The sequence below is a fragment of the Danio aesculapii genome, chromosome 1 (assembly GCF_903798145.1).
Source record: "Danio aesculapii chromosome 1, fDanAes4.1, whole genome shotgun sequence".
Classification (NCBI taxonomy): Eukaryota; Metazoa; Chordata; class Actinopteri; order Cypriniformes; family Danionidae; genus Danio; species Danio aesculapii.
The window spans coordinates 49,769,626-49,784,961 of record NC_079435.1 but is presented as its reverse complement, the minus strand read 5'-3'; the positions used below and the strand labels follow the sequence as shown (position 1 = coordinate 49,784,961).

General features: G+C 31.7%; 1 protein-coding gene across 1 annotated transcript in view; it reads right to left on the bottom strand.

Moving 5' to 3' along the window:
• sdk1b (sidekick cell adhesion molecule 1b) overlaps nucleotides 1–15,336 on the bottom strand; it is a 405,910-nt gene that overhangs the window by 238,561 nt on the left and 152,013 nt on the right. Inside the window, exons 4-5 of the mRNA XM_056461991.1 lie at nucleotides 11,045–11,151; nucleotides 9,060–9,207 (exon numbers count right to left, since the gene is read on the bottom strand). Coding sequence (XP_056317966.1) covers nucleotides 9,060–9,207; nucleotides 11,045–11,151 — 255 coding nt within the window. The remainder of the gene's footprint in view (nucleotides 1–9,059; nucleotides 9,208–11,044; nucleotides 11,152–15,336) is intronic.

Below are 15,336 nucleotides of genomic sequence, written 5' to 3'. Positions count from 1 at the left end.
TTAGATGGAATCTGACTAGTCGAATTTCTCCCAAGGACACAATAAACATACCTGTACAAACAAAACAAGAATGCAAAATGTGAATTGTAAAGGTAGAGTTTAAACGCATACTGAAAACTGTTCACATATGTAAAACAATAGATCAAAAACAACTGTTCCAATATGAAAAAATAGTACATTCTCTAGATTCTCAGGGGTCATTGTAAAAAACAAGCAGCTTCAAGAGTAAACGCTAACCTATGACAATAGCAAGAGCCAGTGTTTAGCAGAGATGTTGTTTTGTTGTTAATGAGGGCTACTGCGTGGTTATTTTTGCATTTATATTTATGAAAGGCTTTCAAAGAGGTGATGACTCGAGTGTGAAGGCGTATCGCTGGACCTTGTAAATGTCCTGGAGGCAAGGTGGGCTGCATTCAAAGTATTTTGGTCTTTTAAAGGGTTGAATGTTTCATCCATGCTGTTTATTTATTTATTTATTTTATAATTGTGCTTTTATAGTTGTATGCCGTTTGTGAGAGGTGGGTGAACATATATATATATTTAATGTATATAACTGTACATAATTATAAATGTAATTTCATTTTTTTTTTTACTTTTTTAAATTCAAATTATTCCTAACTTGTAATGATTATCTGACTTTTATCTATCTGTCGTATGAGACGTTAAACCTAGGTCCTGACTCTCTATGGTCATTAAAATCTCAGGATGTCCTTCGAAAAGTGTAGGGGTTTAACCCCGGCATCCTTGTAAAAATTGCACACTGACCTCTGTCCATCAAGGACTCTTAACCATCCCCACATCATATTTGGCTACATCATCTCCTCTCCACCAATCAGCTGGTGTGCGATGTGTGGTCTGGCGCAATATGCTCAACATTGGTGGTGGATGAAGAGATTTCCCCCATTGTGTAAAGCACTTTGAGTGTCCAGAAAAGTGCTATATAAATGCAAGGAATTATTATTATTGATTATTACTTGTACTTGTATCATATTACCAAATGGTATAGTGAGCAGTCTTGTTTTTTCTAAGTCCCATATTTCATGTTATATTTTCTAAAATTTCTTATTTCTGTACGTTAGTAATCTACAGTTACATAAAAAGTGTTCAATGATTTAAATATGTTTTAACTCTCGAGTAATAAAAAAATAACAAGCACCAAATAAGTATTAGAATTATCTGTAAAGGATGATGTAACACTGACTTAACCATAATAAAAAAATAAAAAAATAATATATATATACACACACACACACACACACACACACACACACACATATATATATATATATATATATATATATATATATATATATATATATATATATATATATATATATATATATATATATATATATATATATATACATACACACACACACACACATATATATATATATATATACATATATATATATATATATATATATATATATATATATATATATATATATATATATATATATATATATATATATATATATATATACATATATATATATACATATATATATATATATATATACATATATATATATATATATATATATATATATATATATATATATATATATATATATATATATATATATATATATATATATATATATATATATATATATATATATATATTTATTTATACACACACACACACACACACACACACACACACATATATATATAGATAGATAGATAGATAGATAGATAGATAGATAGATAGATAGATAGATAGATAGATAGATAGATAGATAGATAGATAGATAGATAGATAGATAGATAGATAGATAGATAGATATACAGTAGATCTATTGATAATTGTTTTTATATTTTAAAAGCATAAAAATGTAGTTGTTGCAACCCAGTCTCATGGCAGTTTGTTATATAGTCACAAAATCTATTCTATCGATTCATGTTCACATACACACATTTGCTTTTACTGTGTGTTTCTAAACATAACTATTAACAAATGTATTTTAATAGGCATATTTTTGTGTGTTTCTCAACACTACTTTTAAACTGTTGTATTTCAATAGGCAGTATCATCAGCATGTCCATAAACAAAGTTAATGTTAGTGCATTTTTACTTTTTTAGAAATATTTAGGAGCACCTAAGCCTGCATCTACTTACTTCTCAACAACACGTTGATTGCCAAAACTGACCAAAAAAAGCAGTACAAACAAGCTGTTTTTCATTCCAACTCAAATGTATGCCAAAATATGTTTTATGCGAAAATCAGAGTGTTTTAAATATCTGGAATCTGATATCTGATTCAAAAAGACATGATGCGACTAATCAACAAGACATATAGGGAGCCAATAGCATTTCACAAACAAAACGTCATTACGTTGTAACACACTTTTTCTGGTGGCAATATTTGAATTTGTAACAGACTGAGCTGTACGGCAGAAGGAGATGGTGATCACGTTTACTCCTCCCCAAAATAAATCACTCTGCCGACTTTGAATATTTCTATCTTTTGAAAAAATTGCAATTGTACATGTACCTGCCTGCTATATTCTGTTTTTTTTTTTGAAAAATGCTTGGCATTAGGGCTAGGAGCTTGGTTTTGACTGTTGAGAGTGAGAATGTGTTTTCATGTAATATATTGCTGATTGAAATACAATAGGTTAAAAGTCGTGTAGAAGAACAGGAAAAATAAAATGTCTGTTGAAATACAGGGTATTACATTATTTGAGTATTACATTAGGTTCCAACTTGTAAAGGAAATGTGAAAATTCATGTCTGTAAACAAAAACTATAGATACAATTTTGAGACTATTTATTTTGAGACTATATAACAAAATGCAGCAAGACTGTTGATTGCTTGTTAAGCATAAGAAGCTTCTACAAAATCACAAGTGTTTAGGTCTCGTGTACGTATACAAGAAGGATGTGTATCTGAAACGTACAATGAAAAGTACCCCAAGTAACATATTTCAGACTTGCAATAATGTTGACAGCGCCCTCTAGTGGATTTGTCATCTAAAACGTGCAACGAAATGTACTGGAGCAATGTATATTACAATAGGTTTAAATTTGTGAAGAAACACACACACACACAAAAAAAAATTCATGTCTGTAAACATGAATCAAGATAACATTGTAAGACTATATAACGCAAACATAAGAAGCTGTACAGAATACAGAACTGTTTATTATAACTGTAGATGTTAAATTGAATAACACCGTATTCTTGTATTATGGAAACATCTGATGCAATACTATACGATCAAGTAGAAGATGCTGAAGGAGAAAGAAAGGGCACCTACAGACCGTCATGTAGAAGCTTATGGCAAGCTGCGTTTTCTCAGTTGTCACTTAAAATACTTCCTCAGTTGATCCTTCCTTACAACAGTACGAGTGTTTGCTTCCCTCTTAAGGGCGCACTTAAGGACTCGACGGTGTTGACAGCTGAGCCACTGATGTTGAGGGTTGTGGGTGTTTGTGTGTCTTTCTTTAAGTCTACAATCATCACTGCAGGCCTGAGAGCAGTCGGCTTCAGGTTATCGTGTCACCAACAGGACACCAGCTGCTTAACATCCACAGGCAGATCTGAACCGCAATCTTCAAAATAAACATCACAATTACAGCCCGGCAGGGATTTAGAGACAGATGCCAGTGAAAATAAAAAAAGAAATAGGTAATAGTGTTATAGGTCTCTTCATTCTCTTTTATTACACATCTTTATTTCTTCAAAATTACACCAGCATTCAAAGGTTTAACTTTAGCAAATGTTAGCGCGAGATTAACGTTAATGCTAACTTACCTGAGGCAGAGGTTGTATTACTCCTAAAACAGTCTCATTAAAATAAATGCTTCAGAGTACATTTGTTTTTGTGAAAACACAAAAATGTATACTTAACTATACGCTTTTCTGCAGTTTCTAGTTAAAACGAAAGCTGTGGGGCAACATGATGGCAAAATTTTGGATTCATTGTACACTAATAATATTTACAGGGACATATTGGGCCTGTTTCAGAAAAGAGGTTAAGTGAAAACTTAAGGTTAAGTGAAAAGTTAAGTGAGTATTTTAACCCTGAAATGAGAGAAACTCTGGGTTTTCTGTTTCAAAATGGCAGGTTTGTCAAACTCGAGAAAGCAGGGTAAGTCAAGCCTGTTTCTGAAAGAGAGGTAACCTTAACATGTATAAAAGTGGGAATGTGTGTAAAAAATGTATAAACGTCACACATTACATTACTTATTTTATTATACTTAAATATTTAAATACTTTAAATGTAAAATTACGCATTAACTTGAGCAGCTATGTTTTCCCACACTATCTCTGTTTCACTGATGCAGTGGTGTTGCTTTTTTAAAATATATGGTCCTATTTGCTATAACTTTGCATGAGCACATCAAGTTCAACTGGTGAAAGAAATGCTGATCTCTTTTTTTCAGACAGCACCCTCTAGTGGATTTGTCATTTAAAACATAAAACGAAATGTACCCGGAGCAATGTATATTACATTTTGCAAAAAAAGTACCCCAAGTAACGTTTTTCAGATTAGCAATAATGTATACAGTGCCTCTAGTGGATTTATCCTTTAAAAAGTGCAACAAAATGTACCGGGAGCAATGTATATTACATTTGCAAAAAAAAAAAAGTACCCTAAATATTGTATTTTAGATTTGCAATAATGTAGAGAGCGCCCTCTAGTGGATTCGTTATCTAAAAAGTGCAACAAAATATACCTGGAGCAATGTATATTACATTTTGCAAAAAAAGGTACCCTAAGATTGCAATAATGTATACAGTGCCCTCTGGTGGATTAGTCATGTAAAAAGTGCAACGAAATGTATTGGAGCATCTTATATTACATTTTGCAAAAAAGTACCCTAAGTAGCGTATTGCAGATTTGTAACAACGTAGACAACGCCCTCTAGCATTTTTGTCATCTAAAACTTTCAAAGAAATGTACTCGGAGCAACATATATATATTTACATTTGCAAAAAAGACACCTTAAGTAACGTATTTCAGATTGGCAATAATGTAGACAACGACCTCTAGTGAATTTGTTATCGAAAACATGCAACGAAAAGTACCCGAAGCAATGTATATTACATTATGCAAAAAGTACCCTTAGTAACGTATTTCAGATTTGCAATAACGTAGACAGCACCCTCTAGTGGGTCTGTCATCTAAAACATGCAACAAAATGTACCTAGAGCAATGTATATTACATTTTGTAAAAAAAAAAAAAAAAGTACCCTAAGTATAATATGTCAGACTTGCAATAATGTAGACCAGTGTTTCCCAACCCTGTTCCTGGAGGCACACTAACAGTACATATTTTCGGTGTTTCTCTTATCTGACCCATTAACTTCAGGTTTTGGAGCCTCTTCTAATGTTCTGATGAGTTGATTCAGGTGTGTTTGATTAGGGAGAGGTTGAAAATGTGGACTGTTGGTGTGCCTTCAGGAACAGGGTTGGGAAACACTGATGTAGACAGCACCTTCTACTAAATTTGTCTTCTAAAACGTACAACAAAATGTACCCAGAGCAATGTATATTACATTAAGCTAAAAGTACGTATTTCAGATTTGCAATAATGTAGACAGCACCCTCTAGTGGATTTGTCTTGTGAAACATGCAACAAAATGTACCTGGAGCAATGTACATTACAGTTTGCAAAAAGTACCCTAAGTAATGTATTTCAGATTTGTAATAATGTAGGCAGCGTACTCTAATGGTTTGGTGATCTAAAACGTGCAACAAAATGTACCCGGAGCAATGTATATAAAATTATTACAGTATATTACATTGAGAACAAAAGTAAGAAAAAAATACATGCAAAACTGTATCTATTCGTTGCAACAGTATTATTATTATAGTGGGAATACTTATTCTACTGGTGAGAACTGTTTTTTTATGGTATATTATTGCAAATGATAAGATATCGACCATCTCTATTCTAAGGTGCTGAAACTTTTTACGATGTCCCGTCTCCATGCAACTGATATGCATCTGCCATAGGCTCATAGGAATAAACTATGACAGTTTTAATTATTTGTGACCATTGTCAACAGGGTCTTTTTTGACACAGGTTTCCTTGGACTATTAACAGGGTTGTGTTTAGGGGTAGGGGTAGGCTAAAGCAATAATATAATATGCATTTAATAAGTCCTCATAAACCACCAAAACCAACAAGTGTGTGTTTGTTTGTGTGAAAAGTCTGATGACATTGTGGCCCAATCTATAATGTTCCGCTGTGTTAGAAGCAATAGGCCAATTCAGTTATCACAATCAGACGAGAAAACAGCAGCAGAAAAATTGCTGAAATGAGCAGGAGAGAGAGCTAGATGAAGGGGAGAGGAGTGTGTGTGTCTGGAGATCTGAAGTTCAAAGAATAATCAAGAGGAAAGAGGGAACATGGAAATGAAATTTCATGCAGATAAGAGCAAGAAGAAGACAGATTTCAACACTCTTGTGGAAATCACTATCTTCAATTCATGCTCCAAACCCAAGCCAAACTACCACAAATCATACCTATATATAAACAACCAGGCTCTGAAAAAGTGAAGTTGCAAATTCAGTCTGTTTTAAAAAATCTCTTGAGTCTTTGTCAAAAGCCTCCTAACTGTTCGCTGACTTGGAGACAAAGAGCTAATCCGAGATTTGTTAGTGATGCAAATCCAGGATGTTCACGCACAAAGTGACAACTGAAAGGAGGGATGAAATATCTACAGGACAAATCTGGTAGAAAAACAAGCTTGTGTTGTGGATCAAAAGTGGATTTAAAGACTTAAATTCAAGACATTTTCACATTCCTTTTTAATGTCTTTAGATTTTCAGGGGAAAATAAAATGAAATAAAATAAATTTTAATTGTGACACAAATAAAATAAAATTAATTAAAACTGTGATAAAATCAAAATTAAATAAAATAATATAAAATTGTATTATTATTATGACTGAAAAAATGATAATTTCTATTTTACTCTTTAATAATAATAATAATAATAATAATTATTATTATTATTATTATTATTATTATTATTATTAACACATTATTTTATTGACATATTAATCAATACTATTTGATTAAATACTTAAATAATAATAATAATAATAATAATAATATTTTTTTATTATTAAAACATTATTAACATATTTAAATAATAACATTAATCATATTAATTCATATTCTCAATAATATCAATAAATATATCATTATTATTATTTATATTATCATTATTATTATCAATATTTATAATAATTATTATTATTACTATATTCTATATTGAATTATTATATTCTATATTATATTCAAATATGATAAAAAATAACAATTGTTATTATTACTATTATTATTATTATTATTATTATTATTATTATTATTATTATTATATTTATATTTAATCAATGAATATTTAAATAATAACAATATGAACAATATCAATAATTATAATAATAATAATAATTATTATTATTATTAACACATTATTATTAACATACTTAATCAATAATATTTGATTAAATACTTTTAAAAAACAATAATAACAATACTATAATAATAATAATAATAATAATAATAATAATCATATTGATTATTAATATTCCAATAATAATAATAATAATAATAATAATAATAATAATAATAATAATAATAATAATAAATATTTGATAAATATTTAATAGATAAATATATTTTTTTAATATAGAATTTTAACCAGAAACCACACATTATATATATATTTTTGCACTTCTCTCACAATCCTTAAGCCAGCTGTGGGTGGGTTTATTTCTTGGGCCACGCATAAGTATTAATCTCTCACTTCTCCAGATCTGCTTTCTCTGATAGAGTAGTGCATTTCACGTACGACTGGCCTTTGAAATGAAGATGGTCTCATAGGTGCCATGACAAGCATTTGACTGACAGCCTGACGAGGTGAGCTTTTCCTCAGCCACTGACAGACGTGTCCACCCTGCTGCTAACAGGCCAAGAAAGAGGACGATGAGCCGCTTTCATTTACAGAATCAATGAATGTCATAAAGCACATCATTGGCGCGGGCCCGACTGATGCAATCGGCCTAAAGACACACATGACAGTGATTGATGTAATGCTGTGCTCAATGCATGTGTGTTTGTGAGGGTTGCTTGACTTTTGACAGATTATTGCATTGGGAATAAATTTACATAATGCATTTAAATGGGTTGTTGTCATTAATACATATTGATCTTTTAAATGATTAAGTTTCACTTAACATTTTTTTCTGCTATCATTGAATTGTTACTATTTAATGCCAAACTGGTTTGACTTAATATTTTCCTTCATAAACATTAGGAAAAATTTGAATCTTTAAATAAAATGAAACATTTTATTGGTGTATAACAAAGTCATACAGCTTTTAAATATTTATTTTTCTTATTTTTGGGCAATGTAGCTTCAAATTTGATTTTCAATTTATTGAAAAGAGCAAGTGGTATATTTCTCAAAAAATTTTGCCATATTAAATTAAATGTAATTTAAATTAAATTAATTCATTTCACAATGGCATATCTTTTTGGACAATTGGGCACAATTAGATTCTTTAAATATAATTTTTTAGATTGTACTGTTGGGTTTTTGTCATTTGTCATAAATGAGGACTTACACAAAACAAAACAAAACAAAACAAAAAATATATATATATGCTAGCAAACAGTTCAAGGCTTAGTAAACTATAATTTCTGTGTCCATATGCTTGGTTGATAGGAAGGACAAAACAAAACAAAACAAAAAACAAACAAAACAAAACAAAACAAAACAAAACAAAACAAAACAAAACAAAACAAAACAAAACAAAACAAAACAAAACAAAACAAAACAAACAAAACAAGACAAGACAAGACAAAACAAAACAAAACAAAACAAGACAAGACAAAACAAAACAAGACAAAACAAAACAAAACAAAACAAGACAAGACAAGACAAAACAAAACAAAACAAAACAAAACAAAACAAAACAAAACAAAACAAAACAAAACAAAACAAAACAAACAAAATAACTGCAAACTGTACAAGGCTCAATAAACTATCCTTTCTGTGTTCATACATATTTTCATAAATGGCCACTTACACTCGATGGTTCGGGATGATCTTGACACCGTCTCTGAACCAGGTGACCTGAGGTCGAGGGAAGCTGGTCACAGCAGGAGGATTGAGGACAGCAGCTCTTCCCTGAGAGACCGTCTTCCTCTGCTCCAGTTCAGCAAAATTATCCATGTCTAAGAGACAGAAACAAACAGACATTCAGAGAAGATGGAGAGGCGCAAGAGTGCTGCAGATTGAGCACATCATACTCAACTGTAATTTCAGTTTCTTAATTCATTCATTTTCATTTCAGCTTAGCCCCTCTATTAATCAGGGGTCGCCACAGTGGAATGAACTGCCAACTTATCCAGCATTGTTTTACGCAGCGGATGCCTTTCCAGCCGCAACCAATCACTGGGAAACACCCATACACTCTCAATTATTATTATTATTATTATTATTATTATTATTATTATTATTATTATTATTATTATTATTATTATCATTATTATTATTATTATTATTATTATTATTATCATTATTATTATTATTATTATTATTATTATTATTATTATTATTATCATCATTTTTATTATGAACGTTAAATGAAACTTGATTTTATTCATTTGTTTATAGTTGTTTTAGTATTGTTTTCAAAATATTATTAATAATCATATTACATAAATGACTTTATTAAAGTGACACTAATGCTACTACTACTAAAATGTGTTTATTGAAATATATCTATAAAATTTGATTAAAATAAATATATATATATATATATATATGTTATAATTAGTATTATTATTATTAATACCATTTACATTTATTTATTATTATTGCACATTATATATTTAAATATGATGTAGATTAAAATCATGTATTTTAAATATTAAATGTTTTTCTAATAATAATAATTGATAATTATATTATTAACAATAATCATATAAACATGTTTTATATAAACATATTACACTAATACTACAATAGATTTTTTTAATTATTATTTGAATCATTTACGTGTACGATATAAAGATTTGATTGCTGTCAAGAACTTTTCAGGCTTTCAAACAATAGTAAATTCACTGTACCATATACAGTTGAGGCCAAATTACAGAAATTGGGAAAAAATAAACAGGGGGGCTAATAATTCTGACTTCAACTGTATATATATTAATTTATTCATAAATTTTCTTGTCGGCTTAGTCCCTTTATTAATCCGGGGTTGCCACAGCAGAATGAACCACCAACTTATCCAGCATTTGTTTTACGCAGCGGATGCCCTTCCAGCCACAACCCATCTCCGGGAAACATCCACACACACTCATACACTATGGACAATTTAGCCTACCCAATTCACCTGCACCACATGTCTTTGGATTGTGGGGGAAACCGGAGCACCAGGAGGAAACCTGGAGAACATGCAAACTCCACACAGAAACGCAAACTGACCCAGCCGAGGCTCGAACCAGTGACCTTCTTGCTGTGAGGCGACAACACTACCTACTGCGCCACTGCATTGCCCTGTATATTTATTATTATATATATTATAATATGTCACTTTAATCTGAATACTATCTTGAAAATATTTAGTAAAATATTATATTCTGTCATCATGGCAAAGTTATTAAAAATTAGTTTTAAAACTATGTTTAGAAATGAGTTGAAAAAAATCTTCTCTGTTAAACAGAAATTGTGGAATTAAAATTAAGAATAAAATTATTAAGAATTAAAATTAAACATGAGGGCTAATAATTCTGACTTCAATTATAATTTTGGCCGCACAATTGAACAAGTGTCCCAAACGCATGCTGTACTCCACACACACTAAAAAGTGTACCGGACTGAGAGCATATTCAGAAATCACTGAAGTGTTTCCTGAATGTCACTTCCAGTTCATCTCTAATGGGACCATGTGCTACAGTACATGCATATGTGTGTGTCGTAGGTGTGTGTGTGTGCTGATGTGTGAAACCCATTTGTGCTTCAGCCTCCAGAACTCCCTTTCTAACATCATACACGTGTACTTACAAGCCACACGAACATCGGCTCTCGTCTGGATCAGCGCTCCCATCCTGTTCCTCACCACGCACTGATACACACCTGCATCCTCCCGCTTTAAAGACATGATCGTGTACCTGGAAAACAAAGCAGACAGACCTGGGATTTACATAGGGCTCACTTGAGTAATGGACTGTTTATAAACACTGTACTGCATCATCCTTTTTAGTATGAGCACATAATGCAATGATAAATGTTTTAGATTGTGGTGTATCACATTTGTGTCTATAACCTCGCTATGCTACATATTTATTCCTGTGTTTTAATTCCGGTTTTGAAATTTCGGCAATCCACCGCAGCTAAAAACACCTTTAAATCTGAAATTTTGATCTAAAAATGAGCCTAAGAGGACATGAAAAAAGTCTGGGATGACATTATGTCAGTTTCATATCACTGCACTGTAATTTAAAATGGACAATCAAATGCATGTATTGCTTCATTGAGTACATGTAGTTGCTACACTATGATGTGATGTTGCATATGTTTAACGTTTTACACATAGTATATAAAGCAAAAAATAATATGAGTACAGTACAAGTACAGACAGACAGACAGATACCCATAGACAGAACAATAGAATGACAGACAGACAGACAGGCAGGCAGGCAGGCAGGCAGGCAGGCAGGCAGGCAGATAGATAGATAGATAGATAGATAGATAGATAGATAGATAGATAGATAGATAGATAGATAGATAGATAGATAGATAGATAGATAGATAGATAGATAGATAGATAGATAGATAGATAGATAGATAGATAGATAGATAGATAGATAGATAGATAGATAGATAGATAGATAGATAGATAGATAAAAACATATATATATGGAAGGTAAATATGTTTCTAGCTTGATTTAACACTGCTAACATGTTTTAGCATCTTGCTAGCATGTTTCTATCTTTCCACATGAAAAATTCTACAGTAATTTATAGTAAATCCAACAGTGTTTTGAGCCATAATAAAGTAAAAGTACTTAAATGATACAACCACTGCAGTATTATAAATACAAACCAACAACTACAGAGTCACTGAAAAAAGTGTTGCATGCAAAACTGTTGCAAACAATTTATTTGTGTTGAATTTAAACAAACAAATTAAATTGAGCAATGTTCAACTTAATTTGTTTGTTTAAATTTAGCTCAAATAAATTCTTTACAACCACTTTACATAAAAAAATTTAGTAAATCCAAGGAATCATGTGTGTATATTAAACTACAATGCACCACAGTTTACTGTGGTAGAAACTCAAGTATATACAGTATATATTACATTAACATTATTTATCAAATGTTTGGAAATACTATAATATATAATAGACTTTGCTATATTATGGTCTAAAAACACTAGTATATTTACTATAACTATATAGTATACTATACTATAGTATTTTTAATGTGGGTTGATTATAGTGTTAGCACATTTAGCATGCTTTTACTAATTTAACACATATTGCTGTGTGTGACACACTGCTAGCACCTTTCTAACATGATTTATAACATAATTTAGCACACTGCTAACATAGGCTATTAAGTAGCACTGGTATTAGGTAGCACAATGCTAGCATGCTTCTTGATTAGGCTACACAAAACTAACATGGCATATGCACATTTTAGCAAGATTTAACAATACTAGCATGGTATATTATATCCATAACATGTTTCTAGCTGGATTTAAGACTTTCAGAGAATGCTACCACATTTATAGCACGATTTATCACTGCTAACATCATGTAGCACTTTGTTGTGATCTTTCTAGCTCAAATTATCAAAATGCTAAGTTGTTTCTCACATGGCTGCACAGTGGCGCAGTGGGTAGCACGTTCGCCTCTCAGCAAGAAGGTCACTGGTTCGAGCCTCGGCTGCATCAGTTGGCGTTTCTGTGTGGAGTTTGCATGTACTCCCCATGTTTGTGTAGGTTTCCTCCGGATGCTCCGGTTTCCCCCACAAGTCCAAAGACATGTGGTATAGGTAAATTGGGTAAGTAAAATGTCCATAGTGTACGTGTGAATGAGTGTGTATGGATGTTTTCCAATGATGGGTTGCAACTGGAAGGGCGTAAAACATATGCTAGATAAGTTTAAAGACCCCAGATTAATAAAGGGACTAAGATGAAAAGAAAATTAATGTTTCTCACATAATTTAACAGACTGCTAGGATTTTTTCCCATGGCTAGCATGTTGTTAACATACGATCAAATTTTAAAGCATTTTCTAGCTGCCCACATAAAAAAATACTATAGTAATTTATAGTAAATACTAAAGTCTTTTAGAACCATACTATTGTAAAGTGTATTATTCTGCTTATAGTGTAGTATTTGCAAAACTTTGCTAATGAATGCTACAGCCTACAGCATACTATAGTATGAACTATAGTGAACTGATAAACTGTAGTAGATATTGTAGTAGCTATTACTACTGAAAACTGTGGTGAATTGTAGTATAATATACCAAATTGGTAATTGGTATTAGGTAATTTGCTTATATTACTATAAGTGTTGGTCAACCATGTCAGCTATAGAATTACCACTACAGATTAATGCAAGTACATAGTATGGTTTAAAAACACTATAGTACTATAGTGTGATATTATATTCCTCATGTGGGATAGCTCCTTAATAACTGCAGCTCTGTAACAATAAACAATTCAATAAACATACAAGAAGTTTGAAAGTGGAGACTAACAAGTGCTTGGATTTATGAGCAGTTGGAAGTGGAGTGTGTGCTGTTTAACAAGAACGATTACAAGCCCACAGGGTCAGAGCTGCTCAGATCTCTGCTGATTCGCCTTTAACAGATGACTGTGTTTAATGCAGAACTGATGCTTCACATGGACTGAATGTGGAATCAGCTGCTCGCTCTGATAAAATCTGTCGCTTTTACAGACTCCTCTCAAACTAGAGTTCCAATGTTATTTGTTGAATGTCATTGTTTTTATTAATAGTTTGACATAACTTTACATTTTGTTAAGCTTATGTGTTTTATTAATATCAGTTTTGGGTAACTTCATGTATTTGTATTATTTTCTAATTATACGTACTATATTAGTTATATTCATATATAGTAATAGTACTACAGTACTACTCCTGTAAAGACAGTCGCGTTGCAACAGAGATGAAGATCTACAAACAGCTTTAGGCAAAAGGATAGTCAAACAGGCAGAGTCAACAGGAGCAAACGGTACAATATATGTAATCCAATAGAGTAATCCAGAAAAACAGGTAAATGGTCAGGACAGGTGGCAAAACAACGTTAACAGTAAAACATAGAGTTCAAACAACTAGTGATGAGATGTTGTGCACCAAGGCTTTGAAGCATTGAAGCATGTATCAAAGAAATGATACATCTCGCAGTGAAGCAGTGCAGCTTGATTCATTTTGCCATAATCACATGATCAGTGACGTCCAAATTTTCACCTATACCCACGTGACTGCTTTGAATTTTGATTCAAATGTTTCAACACCCTAGTGGGTTATTAAAGTGTATAGCAAGAGATTAGGCATCGATTACATACATTTCTACTGTTTTAAAGCACTGCACCAGAAATTCAACTAAAATACAATCGTAATTTATAGTAAAAAGGTTTTGGACCATACTAAAGTGTATTAGTGTATTATTTGTAACTATTTTTTAAAAAGGCCACTGCATATTATATTATTATATAATATAGTGTTTAGCGGAGGCCAGCTGTCGAGTGCAGCGCAAAAAGCTTTACTCACATCCCAGATCCCAGCTCGGAACGAGTGGATGGGTATAGGACCAGTTGGAATACGATAAACGTAAATACTTTTGAATAGCTTGGATTTTACTACAGTCATTGGTGATGTAATGTAACATAATTCCTATGTAAAAACTACAGTAACTAAGTAATTTGCTTATATTAATATTGTTGTATTACTACATTACTGAGTTGGTCAGCCGTGAACGTTTGACATTTTTGCAACACAGTGCTTTCCCACACTTTAACCAGCAGAGGTCCTCATCGAGCTTTGATTTGGAAAGCTTCGAGTTACGAACTTTTTTCAGATACAATTGATTCAAATGGTTTACTGGTTCATAAAGCTTCGTTTCACCATTACTACAAAAAAAAACACGAAAGAGAAGAGAAGAAAAAACGCTAGGAAATGCTTACTTACAGTAACCAAGACTCTGCAACAATGTGTGTATGTGTGCGTTGGGTTTATAGTCCTCTAATTAGTCCTGAACAGCTTTAGCTGTGTGTGTTTGTAATCAGGGGGAATACGGGCCAAGTGTGTGAGTAAAATG